We start from the raw sequence: 15,517 nt of genomic DNA, 5'->3' as shown, positions 1-15,517 counted from the left end.
TAGATATGCAAAAAAGCTCACTGCACACTGACTGAGGTGTAAAGCTGTTTTTTGTGTTGCAAGTGCTGCTGGAGTTCTAACCTTTTCAGACTTTTTTAAGTATCAAGGTGTAGCAGAAACCTCGACTGTGCTTCTGTTTTTTTCAATTATCATGATCACCTTTTGTGTATGAGAGATAAGATTGTTATGTTTGGCTGAGTTAGCATAACCCCCTGTCATTAGTTATGATGTAATATAATGAGCGTATGGTACTATCTTGGGTTGTTAAGCTAGATTGTTGAAGTATTATAGAAGAGCAGCTATTCCAACTGTGTGCTCAAGAGGGCGCCGTTGTCCATAGAATTGTACCGTAGTTCTTTGATAAGGGACTGAATTAATACAGTATAAAGGATAAATAGAAACAGCGGAGTCGCTTATAAAACTGTTACTGTTACCCGTACTTCATGTTTTACCAAGCTAACTTTAGATACTAACAGGTTAGCAGGCTAAGAGCGGTCAAATATGCACCAGAATACATTTACTGTGACATGTGGTGGTGATAATACACATTTATTCACGATTGGTATTAAGTGAAATCTGAAGAAAGAGTTTCCACACATGAGTTTTGTTTGTGTTGTGGAGTCATGGAGAGGTTGTTGGTGGATACAAGCAACAGCTGACAGTGGAGGGGAAGAAAAGATGGACGGCCAGGACCAAAATTCAAATCAGCTTCAGGAACGAGTTCAAGCTCTGACAGGAGAAAATGTGAGTAAGACCTTTCCCATTTGTCTTCTTACTAAGTATTCTCGCTTTTGGCAAGGTAGCTTTACCAAAAAGGGTGAAATGATCACACAGCAGCAAAACTGGAGGCCTTGAGACTAGTGCTTTTTATGTTTGCTTTCTTCCAAAGAAATTAACAGTTTCGAAGTTTTATAATGGGTTCATTTTAATGGACAAAGAAGAAAAAACAACCTAGAAAAAAATAACTGATTAAATAAAGTTCTAAATGTATTTGCATGTTATTGAGTGAGATACCTGATCTCCTTTAACCCAGCCACAACTGGCTGTGTGCCCATGTGGTGCACAGCCAACCAACCAATTGATCAATTAATGATACTCCTGATCGTAACTGTTATATTTATAGAGCACACCTGTCCACAGAATTCTAACCTTTCCAAAGAACGTCAGGGACAGGATTTTACACCTGCACAAGGCTGGAATGAGCTACAAGACCATCAGCAAAGAAGCTTGGTGTGAAGGTGACAACTGCTTGTGGGATCTTGTAAGGGTCCCTATGCACATGTGTAGGCAAACTTATCTGTTTGATTCAGAGAAGTCTTGGCAGAAAAGTTGTGTGGTCAGATGAAACCAAAATTGACCCGTCATGTTTGGAGGGAGGGAAATGCTGAGTATAACTTAAAGGACACCGTCCCCACAGTCGAGCACAGAGAGGTGGAGGCATTATACTTTGGCGCTGTTTTTCAGGGGATCAAAGAATTATTTCCCCCTCTGTATAAAATGTGTGCGTGTATAGTTGCAGTGGCGTGGCAAATACGAGCGTGTCCTCACCAAAGTGGGCTACCTGGAGACCAGACTGAGCCACCTGGCCAGCTCCAACACAGACCTGTCCTGCAGGCTGGTCCAGAGTGAAGAGGAAAGACTGAAGGTGCGTTAAACAAACATGAGTCATAATTTAATTGTGAGTGTATACTACAGAACTAACCTTTTTATTTTCTCTCCCAATGTCTGTTTAGATCTATAAGGAGCTTGTAGAGGAGAAACTTAAGGCTAATAAGATAAGAGAACAGTATGAAGAAGAGACATTTGAGCTGAAAACCAAGGTGAGGGTTTTTCTACAAATCCTTCCACAACAAGACTGCTGGCAGGATCATCCTGAATCACCTTTTCTACACTTTTTTTTCCTTCTCACTCTGGTTAGGTACTTAACCAAGAAGGTGTGATAACAGAGCTGGAAATAGAGCGAGACAGGTTGCTCAGGGAACTGCAGTCCACTGAGACATGCCTGAAAGGGAAAGAGACTAGTGGCCAGGACTTGACTGAGGAATATGCCACACTAAAGAAGAACTACCAGATTCTGGCTGAGGTCCACGATAAAGAATTAGCCAAGAGTGGAGCGCTCACAGCAGAGCTGCTGGTGCTGGCCCAGGCCCAGGACGCCCTCCGCAGGCAGCTGGAGGAGCAGCATCAATGTGTGAAGACCAGCACCGAAGGTCTTCATGGGGAGCTAGACAGGGTGCGGGTTTTGATCACCCGCATGTCACATGACACAGTCAAGGTGAGGCAGTAAATATCGAGCTCCACCATAAGGAGCAACTTTAAGTTGTTAGAATTAGAATACAGATTCTCATGTTTTGTTATGTTGTTCATTTGAAATGCTTGTATGTTGTATTGACAGCCTGAGGAACAAGCAGAGATGGAGAAGGAGCAAAAAAGCATGCAGAAAACTGTGAGTCCTTAAGTTTCAAAATAGTAACCGTCGAAGTTTATAAGTCTCTGACTGCCTCCCTCAGCTTTTTCATTCATCTTCCTCACGTAGCTGCTTGAAAACCAAGATGAGATCAAAGACAAGCTGGAGGAAATGAAGAGCAGCTACAAGGAGCAGCAGAAGAAACTGGAGGAGAAAGTGTGCGAGTGTTTGTCATTTACTTGTGCAAAAGCTCAATGAAAATAAAAGATCATTATCTTTGCATTTCCAGTCAGGATGTAGTGCGTCCCAGTGTTTGCCCCACATGCATCTGCTTTGTGGTTGCCTCTTTGATTTTTTTCTGCTAAGCTGTGGCTTTACTTGCTCTGTGCATGTGTGATGTGGTCTCTTTGCTTCTTCTCTGTGGATTTGTGCTCTCTTGTGGTCGTGGCCTGTGTTTGGTCACCAGGGTGGCGATGGGTAAAGAGCACCAGCAGATCCACAGAGCGATGCACGTTAGCCAGCAGAAAGTCTCTGAGCAGAGTGCGGTGAGCATTCCTGGTTATTACCACTGTTTATATGCTGATTTGTAATGCTGTGATAACTTTGTATATCCATCCCTTGCTCTGTTTAAACTTTAAACTTTATAGGTGGGGGGTAATGATGTTCTGTATGTGCTGTTTCCTTTGAAGGCCCTGATGTGCTCTCAGAGACAATTAAAGGAGGCAGAGGAGGAGAACTCCAAGCTGCAGCTGCAGGTGAAAGAGCTGATTGAGGAATATCGCACAAGGCTCGTGTGCTACTTACAGGACATAGCTGTGAGTAACGGCACACACAAAGCAGGTTTGATAGTAAGACGTGGCAGTATTGATAAGACCTCTGCTCTGTGTAATCCAGGACTACATCGATGGGCTTGAAGAAAGTAAAAGGCCGTCAGAGCCGAGTAAGATGAGAGGATTCATCGACAGCATGCTGCAGGATGTTCGTTTATCCTACAGGGCGAGGGAGGAGCAGCTCGCCACTGCTGCTCGCTCGTATAAGAAGAGACTACAGAGGATCACCCAAACTCATCATGCCCTCCTGATTGCATACAGGTGATGCTTTCTTTGTTTCATTCCTATTTGTTTAGACGTGATTGTTTATGAGCTGCAGTTTAACAATGGTCTGATCCATTTACTAAAATTTATTGTAGTGTGTATGAAAACGTTCCCATAATTAGAGACAGCATGTAGGACATGCTAAATCTTGCACATAGAGCATAATATAACACGACTACTTTGGATTATTTTGTTGCAAAGTTATTCTAACCCGGCAATGTCCGATCTTTGTTTGAAGTCTGTGGGCGGGGCTGAACTCAAGCACTGCCATCAGCGGTGTAATAATACCTGGTTTGTTCCTACATGATGGTCTTTAGGCTTCAGAGGGAGCAGATCTTGGCCAAACCAGAGAATGGTCTTGATCCCGGACCTCCAGAAGCCCACTTCAACTTGGAGCCAACTGAACTGAAAGATGCAATGGAGAAGGAGCTCCAACAACTGCACCAGGACAAAGCAAGGCTGGAAGGTCAGCTGCAGGCGGCCTGGGAGCAGGTAGCACAAAGCAAAAGTCTGCTTTGAAGTGGAATGATTTGCTTTTGTTTTGTCTCGTGAGTGCTTATTTTCGGTCTGTAGGGAGTCGTCTTTGTTTCCATACTTCCCGTATTAAGAGACTTTCTTTTGTTGGGAGTGGTGATACTGAAAATATTGACTTTAAAGTTTGTACTGCTGTTTCACTGCTGCAGAGGTGGATTCGGATCATGTAACAGCACTCATATATAAAAGTCGCTGCTCTGAATCAGTTTTTTTTCTGACTTGGTGCCATGCAGAGCCGATTTTACTTAAATACGCTTTCAGAAAAAATAACTATTTGAGAACATGAGTGTAAATCAGAGAAATACTCACTGACTTCTCTAAAATGAGAAGTTTAGACTTGTTTCCAGTTTAAGGAAAGATTACACTTACTGACACCTTTATTATTGTTCAACTACTTGTTAACACAAAAATCAATTAGCCAATCATAGGGCAGCAATTTAATGCATTTAAGTATAGAGTCATAGTCAAGACAAGAAGTTTAAACTCAGGATAAACTTAAAAACGATGGGCTGCACCAGCAGAAGACCACAGTGAGCAAAGAACAGGAAACTGGGGCTGCAATTCACATAAGATCCCCGAAAACTGGACAACAGAAAAACATTTCCTGGTTTGAGAAGTCTTGAGCCTGTCTCTGAACCTTGCATAAAAACAAGGTGAAAGCATGGATCCATTCTGCCTTGTATCAGCTGTTCAGACTGGTAGTGGTGGTATAATGGTGTGAGGGATATATTTTCATACAGAGAGGATCATTCCTGATCTTAAGCCTGACTTTTCCGTTTTAGGTGGCTACGTTCAAAATACCCATGCAAAATATAAACCGTCAGCAGTGAGTGTCACTGTTTTTTTTTCTTGCTCTTATTTTTATCAGATAACAAATGTGGTCAGCTGTGCATTTTGTCAAATAAATGTTTGAAAAATGTGACTTTACCAGGCTGGACAAACCGGAGCAGCGATTCGAAGAATCCTGTGGTGACATAAGAAAACAGCTGAAGGAGCCCACTGACTCCACACCGGTAAACAAATCACTATTTTCAGCTTTTTATACTGTCTGATTACATACTTAATATGAAACAAAATGCTAATAAAAGGTTATTTGAAGATTTCATTCCTTCAAACAGGTGTCCTTTGAGAAGGAGCGTGCCCTTCTCATGACCAGAGTGACAGTTGCAGAGGCTCAGGTGCTGGAGTTGCAGGACTATATTGAAAAGCACCTGAGCAGGTCAGGAAGTAGCTTGATGTGTAGGTTATAAAACGTCGGCTCTCAGACGCATGCTACATTGGTCTTGACTACTGATTGCAGGTATGAACAAGAGATCGCACATCTGCGCGGATTACACGGGACAGTAGAGGAGGCAGGGCGTTCCCAAAGCGCCAAATCAGCTCAATGCTAAGGAAACAAGTAATAAAATTAAAACATCAAAATAAAATTAAATATATAACATTATGAATTTGTAAAATTCTCTTTTTTTTCTCAGATCTCAATATACTCAGTATAAGTGTATTTAAATAGCTCATTTTAAGCATTTAAACCTGTCCCATCAGTAGGTGGTGCTGCGAGCACTGATGGTCCCCGCTATGAAAGCGCCCGTCCTCTCAAAGAATCTGGCCTTGAGAAAAAAATGCCTGGAATGTTTGTAGAGCTTATGTCAATTTCACGAGCTCGGGAGAAGAAAGCGTTGTGACAATGAGGGGTCACCGTGGTGAGAATAATGTCATTACATGTTACCCAGACACATGCACGCCTGTGAATGCTTTCCCCTCAATACAGCGTTGAGAACTGTCAGGCAGACAAGCCAGGCTTTTTCCAGAATGAGGGTTCATATTTATAACCTCAGTGATGGTGTGAATGGGCAGCTATTCCCTTTAAATCCCTTTAACAGTGAAAGGGTCTGCTTTTCTTTTCTTGTGAGATTGGTGGCTGGGTGTCCTGCCACAGTTCACAGGCAGAACTTTAAAATTATAAAAGTCTCTTTAGCGTTTTTTTGAAATAAGAAAAAAAACCAATGTCAAACTTTACGTTGAAAAAAAATTTTTTTTTTAATGTTCATGCTACCGTACTGTAGAGGAAATGATGAGAAAAGAAGAGATTGAAGGAGTCATACGCATGTCACCCCAATTCCCATTTCTGGGGGCATGCCAGCCATGGGAGAGAAAGAGGGGGGGCAGGGGTGTGAAAGTTTGAGAGGAATGGGAAGTGGGATTTTGTTAGTAATGTATTACACTCCCAGGGCCCTGGGAAAAGGGGTAGGGGGTGTTCAGCTTTGGGTCTGTGCCAACATAGTCACTGTGCCAAAACGCTGGGTGCTGGAGACCACTCCTCTCTATCTGTGGGAGAGCCGTCTGTGGGAAAATCAAATCCAGGTTTGCCGCTTGGCCACCGGTCGTAATGCGTAAGCGCGGATACCTCCGCAAACTTGCACAAAATTAATTTGCTCTTAGTAAATAAATAAAGAGCACGCAGTGGAGATTGTAACATAGCAAGTGCAGAGTGCTGGTCCCCGAGGCAATGTGCCAGGACCCCCCCCTTAAGATGGGAAATTTTGACTCCATAGTATGTGAGCTGCCATTTATCTGCTGCCACATATGTGACCGCTATTATGAAGTAAAATCTGGCCATAACCGTTATTAGATTAGATTTAGATTGTAGACATCTAAATGGAAAATTTCATTCATGGGAACTAACAAGTAAAATATGGCAAAGGCTTTGATTAAATAGTATAAATGAGTGTCACAAGAAGGATTGGTTGGTAGTTATTTTAATGTAACAGCTGCATTAAACCACACAGAAATCCCGTTAATGGCTTAGTGAAGAGTCTGGCTGACAGTAAAATACAGAAAAAAATGTTAATGACTTTTTTCCAGTTGAAGTGGAGGCAAAGTGCCTGCTTCCTGCAAAACCTCCAAAAATACGAGCAGTTAGACAAACTGTAAACTAAACACAAATGAGTTTATGTGAATCCGGTGCTCAGTTGATGAGAAAGCCCTTTGTGAGGTTAATATGAGCTCATGGGGAGAAGCAATCATTCAAATGAATCCACCATCAGTGTGATGGGCCTTTTGTCTTTTCAGTTATAGTGATATTTCTCTTAGAAGGATTATAAAAACTTCTATTTATAGCAATTTTCAGACCCTTAAAAAGAAGTGAGCAACAGAGTCATTTTCTTATTGATATAACACAAATGTGTACGAGCGTGCAACCCGAGGAGTCACCCCCTGGTGGCCATTGGAAACAATGTTGTTTGAAGGCAATTGTACTTTGGGTTCCTTTTTAGACGTGGGTGCCAGTCCAAGGCTGCTGCCTGCAGAGGCTATGAAAGGCCCCAGTCGCCCACGAAAGCAGTCAGTGACCATCTGGCAACCACCGGTCGCGAGGGAAAAAATGTATTCCTCGACTGGCTGGCAAGTGACTGATGGAAGTTGATGCCAGTCGCTGTGAAATTGATTGCTAAGGCCTCTGTCACACTGTGCTAGAGACCAGTCTGTGACCCCCTGGAAACAACAGGTTGCTAAGGAAAAATGTACAAGTGGTTGGTGAAAAGTTCCTGAAGGTTTCACAAGGTGAAACTGGTAGAGAGTTATATGGTGCTTTGTTTGCTAGCAGACTGGAAGATGGCACTTTTGCCTCACAGCAAGAAGGTCTTGGGTTTGAATCCACCCTCTGGTCGGGGCCTTTCTCTGTGGGTGGAGTTTGCATGTTCTCTCTTCCTCTCACAGTCCAATGACATGCAGTTAGTGGGGTTAGTAGGTTAAGTGTTTGGTGTAAGGTGTAGGGGTTAGGTGACTTGTCCAGCGTGTGCCCTGCCTCTTGCCTCATGGTAGCTGGGATAGGCTCCAGCCCCCTCACAACCCTGAACTGGATAAGTAGAAGTGGATGGATGGACTGCTAGCATCTGCCAGCAAACACTTGCCAATGGTTTGGGAAATGCATATTTTTCCCTAGCAACTAGAGGTCACTGACTGGTCTCTAGGCCTGCATGACCAAGGTTGATGGGTGTAATGGGTTAGACTGCAGCATTTTAGATTTCAGCATCAAAATCCAAACTGAACGAACTCTGTTATTTCTGATCAAGGGTGAACAGTTTAAACGCCACAAAGACGAAATTTATTTCAGTTAAATTATGATACATTCTTTAATATTTCTACTTTACTGATACCAAATTAAAACTGTGATTAACACATCCGAGCTCATTTAACACTTTATCTCCCCTTTTCTGTCTTTTTAGGCACACACAATCATATACACAATAATTTATCATTTCAAATTTATTTCAAATTTTTATCTTTTTTATGTTCATGACATATTTATTTTGTTTCTGTGTCTGGGTTTCTTGGTGAATTGTGAATGAAGAAAATGCTGTGTTTCAATAATTTAAAAAAGTTCTGTTTAAAGTTACCCACGCAACAATATCATTTATATTGTCGACAGAAGGTTGCGTCACATTCACGCAGCAACTATAGGAGCGCATGGACCATTATCACTGAGCTTTACATGGAATCATTGCAATGCAGGACCATGACCTAATCAACATTAGCAACTACATGGAAACATATGATGCTTATTTACGTTCCCTACACTCTTCTGTTTTGTCGATGATACTTTGGGCGCGCATTTGTTTTGGTGGTGGGAAAGTGGTGAAAAGGTTGCACGACTGTGTCGTTCTGGGGATGGGAAGTGGGGTGTAGCGATGCGGAGGAAGTACCTCACATGGCTCGCGATGGGCCGCTCGTCAAGAGCCCCTTTGTTTTAGGAGGTTAATGCCTAATTGATACAAGCTTAATGAGAGTGGGCTGTGTGTGAGCCTGGGGTGGAGGGGGTTGGTGGTGGTGGTGGGGGTGCTGCACGGCCCTGCCGTAATTGGAACGGACAAGTCTTGTGTGGTCGAGGGGTGTACGGGGAATGGATTTCTGGGAACGCAAGGAAAGTTGAGGAAGAGTGGGAATGAGGAAGAAAAAGTGACAATGAGTGCGAGGAATGTGGGAGAAAAATCTGGTGTGATAGTGAGAGCATCGCGAGATCATGAGAAAGAAATGTAGTGACGATGGGGGGGGGGGGGGGGGGGGGACGACTCGCTGTTCTCATGGATGTTTAGTTCTAATGGAACTTTATTGTTTTACGAGCTTCCCATAAATCGGGTTCGTGCAGTGTACGATACAACAACTGCAGACCTACCAACATCAACTGTAACCGTTCTCTGAGACACCTGTCGTTTCTGATGAGCTGTCTTTTCACCCCCTCTTTCAGTCTGACAGTCTGAGACTATTCACGCAAGAGTCCTCAGCTTCCCTCCAGACAAGCTTTCAGTATGAAGGCTGGAGAGGCATTAAGAGGGAGGAGGGAAGGGGGCAGGAGAGGGGTGCACAGAAGAGACGAGCCGTGCACTTTAGAAACCTTGAAGAATTAGGACTGAAGGCTTTGGAGAGTCTGGGTGGCTGCAAGAAAAGGGGGTTAAAAAAAATTGTAAACGGGTCCTGGTTGCATAACTATAAAGATGAGAGGGAAAGCAAGATTTCATAAATTGAGCTTAAGCTGGGTGTGCTTCAAACAGCCGTGCTAAATGATGATAGAGTGAGTGTGGAAGACTGGAGAGGAGGAACGGTTACAGTACTGGTGAGAAAGACGGGAGGGAGGCGGCTCAATGAACAGGAGTGAGTGAGAATGAGGCTGAGTGTCGGTGAGGGAAGGAGAGAAGGGCAGACCCTCTGCGTTCCCACACTCAGCAGGTTCCCACAGTAGACCCAGCTAATCCCTGTCTTAATTGGGGGAGAATTCCAGCGCACATGTTCCCCTGGAATGAGCAGGGAAACTCAGGGAGCATCTGACACATCAGACAAGCTGCAGCGGCTGAGCTGATGCACAGTGTGCCAGTGCACTCTGTTGGAATATAAACACACCGCCCGACTGTCAGCACATCTGATGCATAAATGCTTTCACAAGTTACACTTTTTTTCCCCCTCCCCACCCTTTTCACTCCGTCCAGCGCGAGAAGTGTTCTCGGCAGCCACTTAGCATCGCTTTAACCACATTCCAAGAGTTAAAATTGTGATTTTATGAATGTTAAAAGCAGGCGTTGGTACTTCAAGACTTTCACGCTTTCAAATGTTTGGGTTTCACTGAATTCCAGGAGCAATTTTTAGTCACGACAAGTTTCTGTGTTACGTCTCTGAGTTTAAGGATGTTTGGCTGCTGGTGATATTGTTGAAAGGAATACACTGAAGCTCCAGTTTGGACTCGGGAGCTAGACAATGCAATAGGTCTAGGCTGCTTCCCATGATACAGTGATGAATGTTTCTTTTTCATTCAACCGTTTTTTCTCAGCATGTGTTTATACACCACTCTGCATTTAATCGTTAGTTATTACTCATCTCTGGTTCTTCTCCACAGTGTGTCTCACCCCCAACTGGTCTCTCTGAGCCTTGTTTCTGCTGGAGGTTTCTTCCTGTTAAAATTGAGTTTTTCCTTCCTACTGTCCCCTAAAGCGCTTGCTCATAGGGGGTCTTCCCAATGTTGGGCTTTTCTCTGTATTATTGTAGGGTCTTTACCATACAGTATAAAGCACCTTGAGCCAAATAAATAAAATAGTTAAAACTGAATTGAATTATTGCTATAGCAGCAGAGGTATGAGAAGTGATTATGTCTCAATATCAGATTTCAAATACATTTATTTGCAAATTAGTCTTCATTTTGTTACAATAAGAGAAACAGTGGTTGGAGACCGTGGAGTGACCAAAATAATGGGTGACTGACTGTATTAAGGCTAATGATTATACAGGTGGAGGCCAATACAGGCAGCTGTAAGCGATGTCTGTCTGCGATGCCTCACCTCAGCTAAACTGATAACCAGACCTCCCGACTGGGTTTGTGATGTTGGTACCTGTGGTTGGAGCATTCTTAAAGCAACTAACTGACAGGTGGTCTGACTAAATAACAATCTAAATAAATCGAAATATTTGTTCTAGTTTTGCTGAATAGTATTTTTTTTGTACATTAGATTAATTACAGTAAATAAATGAGGTCTCTGCTTCTTTTTTAAAATATCACAGTAATTAACTTCTTTAAAAATCTATTGTTAGAAAGTATCATGGGTTTTTCAGCTAGCTTTCAACTAGCGAAATGCTAGAAGTGCTCATAGTAAGACTAGTATAAGATGGTAAGACTAGATTTTAGTGAAGGATTGTACGTATGAAAAAATGATCACTTGGTACTAGACTCAGTGTTTTATAATGAACCCCCACCACACACGCACACACACACGCCTTTCTGCTGAAGAACCTGTGCTTTCTGCAGGTTTAGTTTTTAAAGCATGACGTTTACATTCACACCTACCTTGCATCGTGTCTGGCTGATGGTGCAAAGGTATTAGTGTAAGGAGGCTTTGAACTTCTCTGTCAAGCTTTGATTTAATTTTTTTCCCTCATTTTAATCAATACTCAGCTGTTTCTGCTTGTGGAACACAATCGACCCCTAACATGAAAGCGTCTGAGGGTGTGCACCACTATTCTCATTTTTTGGATTATTTTGTCTACTGCCTCTCACGTGATGGCCGGCTTCACCCTTCCCTCGAGGAAGGCTGTTCTGAACAACTATAAACACCATTCAACTTAAAGAGACGACCTTCTGACTTTTAGCTTTCCAAATACTAAAACATAGAAGATGTAACATTATGTATTAATATGCCCTTATGTTAAAAGCTGGCTATTTTCTGTGACATGCAGGACAGAGGTTGGAAATCAAAACCTTACACCAAAGCTAGAGAACCTCGAGAAGCAAGACAAAACGACAATTTTTCATTATTTTTTGACTGATATCGACTAAATTTCTGTGTCAAGCTACTTGTTTTTCCTCAGTGAAAATAGACAGGTTTTACAGCCCTGTGCACCAAATGTATCTGCTGACAAATCCTGCCTCGAAGCTGTGTTGGGCAAGAGAACATTGCAAGGAGATACTAGTAACACAACAAAACTGCAGTTTCGCTCCTGCCTACCTCTTTCCTTAATAAACAGTTCGAACAATAGGTATAGTGCAATACGTCTCTGAGGAGGTAACCCAAGACAGCTACTCCACAGAGCAAGATAACAGGCGAAAAAAGCCCAAAACAAAATAAAGAGCAAAAGGAGAGGCAGGCAGTGCTGCGCTGCAAGATTAGATGGGAGAAAGATAGAGTGGGTGGGCACTTTGTGAGAGAAGAATTCAGCTAATCTTCTGGGGAAGTTTCTCCCTTTTGTGTTGACAATCAGAGAGGTTTTTGTCAGAAAACCATAATCCTGTTGGTTAATTGGGAGCGTTTAAAGGCCCGGCTGAAAACAGGTGTATTTGTCTTTGGTGGGTCGACCCTCTGTCTGGAGTTTGTTATGAAGAAGGCTGACGTCAGCTGCATGAGGAGGAGAGACAAAGACATCAGTCGTCCTCGCCTAACACCGAATTCTGCTGCTATGTGAGGTTATTCCAGGAAACAACTGTGCAGAAATGCAAGTCACACCTCAAGCATGATCGCATCATAGTGAGAATATTTCAAAAAAGGACACTGTGATGTCATCTGCTGCTTGGCGCGCTCTTGGTTTGAAGCTGTAAGGCTGTCTTCCTGTATAGACTTCGTGCCATAGGACACCAGTCTCAGAATAAGCCTCAAGTGGCCATTTGAGGAACTGCAGCTATTAGCTCCGGCGCTATAGTGATTTGAATTCAGATGTGAATTTTGTTCAAGTGCAGCAGAGGATGAATCCTAATCAGTCCATCTGCCATGTTTCTCGTCTTCCTTGAGCACTGAGTGACCCTAAGTGGCATTATTAAGGTGTGATGTCAGTGTGTGGAGGTTTTTGTGGTTGTACCCCCTGCCGGCGATGTCAGCCCCAGCTGTGTTCAGCTCGACGCGGTGCTAGCGAGCTTTCGCTGGAGGGGGTTGCAATTCATTCCCTCTGTCTTTTCTTACAATACTTTCTTTTTTGGCGGGAAAGCACCAAAGACGCTTCTTTGACCCAACTTGTGTTTCTTTGCGGCAGGGCCCGCCTCCAACCTCATACACCATGTCCACCCTGTCTTGATTGATTTTCAGTGCACATTTTGGAAGGGATTAAAGCCATCTGCAGCCTCTCGAGGAACAAAGGGTGCTACTCGCTCTCCACCCTTTAGCACTTCAGAGGGATAACATGGGCAGAAAAACATGCTCTTGCACTGCTATACACTTGTTCTCTATTTTGCTTTGACCTCTCAACCCACCCAAACTGCCTACTCTACGTTTTGTCTCCCAAATGTCGCTCCGCTCTGTGGACTTACCAGTTTTTCCAAAGTGCTCAGTGCAGAAAGATCGTGATTTAAAAAACACTGTTGCATGTTGCTGTAGAGGTTTTTCCATGCGTATATCAGCATGGCATGAAGTGAAGTTTCCTTTTGGAAATCACCTCTTCCAGCTGTTACGGGGTGTTATGGGAACAAGAAATTGTCAGCTGGGAATCTGGGAAGCCAAAATGTGGTCATAGAAGTCTACAAGGACTCATCCTCAGCTGGTGCCGAGCTGATGGAGAGGCAGCAGGAATCACAACCACCGAGTCAAACAAAGAGGTGGATGGACCAAGTTTTGTACGAGCTAATGTTCAGTTACCGTGAACTATGGAACAACCATTTGCATCTGTGGGAAAATAAAGCACATTGAAATCCCTGGCTGTGTCTTCATCACTTCTTTGACCACCTAACGTGTGCAACAGTGTAACTCATCACCTCAGCTTATACACCAGATAAAAAATGTAACAGCCTTTGGGATAGAGGCCGAAGAGCTTCAGAGGTCATTTAAGAGCCTTCAGCGCCATTTGGCACAAAGAGACTGAGGTTTGAGATCGCTGTCAAGTGTGTGTCAGAGCATCGCAACCACTGTTTTAGATCTACGACAGCACAACAACCAGCAGCTGTGGACCCAAGTTATGGAAAAGATTAGATGACGAACCCGTGAAAAGACAGCTCCAGCGAGGGAAAAAGGATCCAGATGAAGGATTAGTGTGAGAAGCCGCACTTAGAGATCTGGCAGCGAGCGTACCGAAAGTTTGTGTAAGAAACGCAGCTGATGATCTGGCAGTTACACAACCACAGAGAGAGAAGCAAAGCTGGTTTCAGCTCTAATAAATAGCCAAAAACAAAACAAAGAAACAAGAAAAAAATACGTTATAACGCCGAAAGCAGTGCTGTTGCATATATTTAGGCCTTATGTTGCGATTGTGTCAAAAATCCCCAGAATCATTTCACATTAGGAAAACTGCAAAACTACCTCCGGGTTTATTATTAAGTTTGATTCATCCTCAGATTTTTTTTTTAAAGCTGGATAACAGGAAGAGCTTGTGCTGAGCCTCAGCAGTGGGTGGGGTGTTCTGCTGTGCCGTGTTTGGGCGCACCTTTCCCCCCGTCTGCACTCTCATCTCTGGAGCTTTGTCTCCGGCCACTTCCCTCTAAAGTCCGCACCCTGGAACACTCTCCCACTGCTTTGGATTCTCCTTTCTTGAGTGCTTCCTGCTTTGCTAAGCTGAGCATTGAAGGAGTCGCTGCCATCAAAAGAGGATATTTGACGACAATCCCCAAAGTCTTATTGGGATTTTTTTTCTGTTTGTGTGCATTTAAACTGAGCAGTGTAACTGTGTTGTGTAACTGTGTCCTTTTAAGGGGTTCAACCTGGGGTCACAGACAAGTGACAACAATGCAGGAAATTGAGCTTTGTCAAAATGTCACATGATGTATAGGTAGGGAATATAATTTGAGTGCTCTTTGTTTTGGCTTATCAGCTCTGCAGCAGTAAGCTCAGATGGACTGAAGGGGAGGGGGCTGAGTATTTTTATGTGTGTGTGTGTGTGAAGAGCCTGGCAGCTCGAGGCCACCCAGCCAAAGGATGTTATAAAGGGGCACTGAGGCAGTAAATGGCTCACAGTAAATCTGAGAGTTTTCTGGAGGTGTTTATGCAGCAGTGATCACAGTGATTCCTCATCTATCCATGTTCCAAGCAACTCGACCTCTGAGCAGAGTGGAAAACACATTGATTCGACTGTCTCCTCGTGCACACGCGGTCAGGATAAAGCAGGCGACTGTGTGGCACCTCAGCTCAGCCGGGCCTGCCGTGCCACTCCCTTAATGGCAATTTATTGCTTCCTGTCCTAAAAACGGGAGGCCGAAGACAACAGAATTCTTCTCGCTGTTTTTCGACCTTCCCTTCCCTTCCCTGTCCAAATACCCTCAGGGTCCCAAACAGTCCCTAAATCTCTCCACCCTTTCAGGCCCTCTCGCTCTCTTCGGCCACGCCATTTGTTCTGCGCTTTCAGGAATCTGATTCATGAGCACTTGGAGTGACTTATGTTCTGAGAAAAGGTAGCCACGGAAGAAGCCTTACATGCTCTAATGGAGGCTGACCAGTTTTAATGATTTGGTTCTAAGAGGATTAGGGAGCACGAAAAGCTCAGTAGAGTAAGAAAACCTTAAAAAGTTAAAGAAAAACACTCAAACACACACATC

The 15,517-nt window shown here is 43.5% G+C and overlaps 1 protein-coding gene across 1 annotated transcript; it reads left to right on the top strand.

Moving 5' to 3' along the window:
• Window positions 1–678: 678 nt before the first annotated feature.
• On the top strand, window positions 679–5,426 carry ccdc78 (coiled-coil domain containing 78). The gene is made up of 14 exons (XM_085417367.1): window positions 679–744; window positions 1,514–1,645; window positions 1,734–1,820; window positions 1,919–2,275; window positions 2,396–2,446; window positions 2,537–2,625; window positions 2,874–2,952; window positions 3,097–3,222; window positions 3,302–3,498; window positions 3,819–3,993; window positions 4,818–4,861; window positions 4,967–5,048; window positions 5,154–5,254; window positions 5,336–5,426. The coding sequence occupies exons 1-14, from the start codon at window positions 679–681 to the stop codon at window positions 5,424–5,426; spliced, it is 1,677 nt and encodes a 558-aa protein (XP_085273493.1).
• The last annotated feature ends 10,091 nt before the right edge of the window (window positions 5,427–15,517 follow it).

The sequence above is a fragment of the Rhamphochromis longiceps genome, linkage group LG8 (genome assembly GCF_057381845.1).
Source record: "Rhamphochromis longiceps isolate RC_006_pf linkage group LG8, R_longiceps_female_GT1.1, whole genome shotgun sequence".
NCBI classification, from domain to species: Eukaryota; Metazoa; Chordata; class Actinopteri; order Cichliformes; family Cichlidae; genus Rhamphochromis; species Rhamphochromis longiceps.
This window is presented reverse-complemented; position numbering and strand designations above follow the sequence as displayed.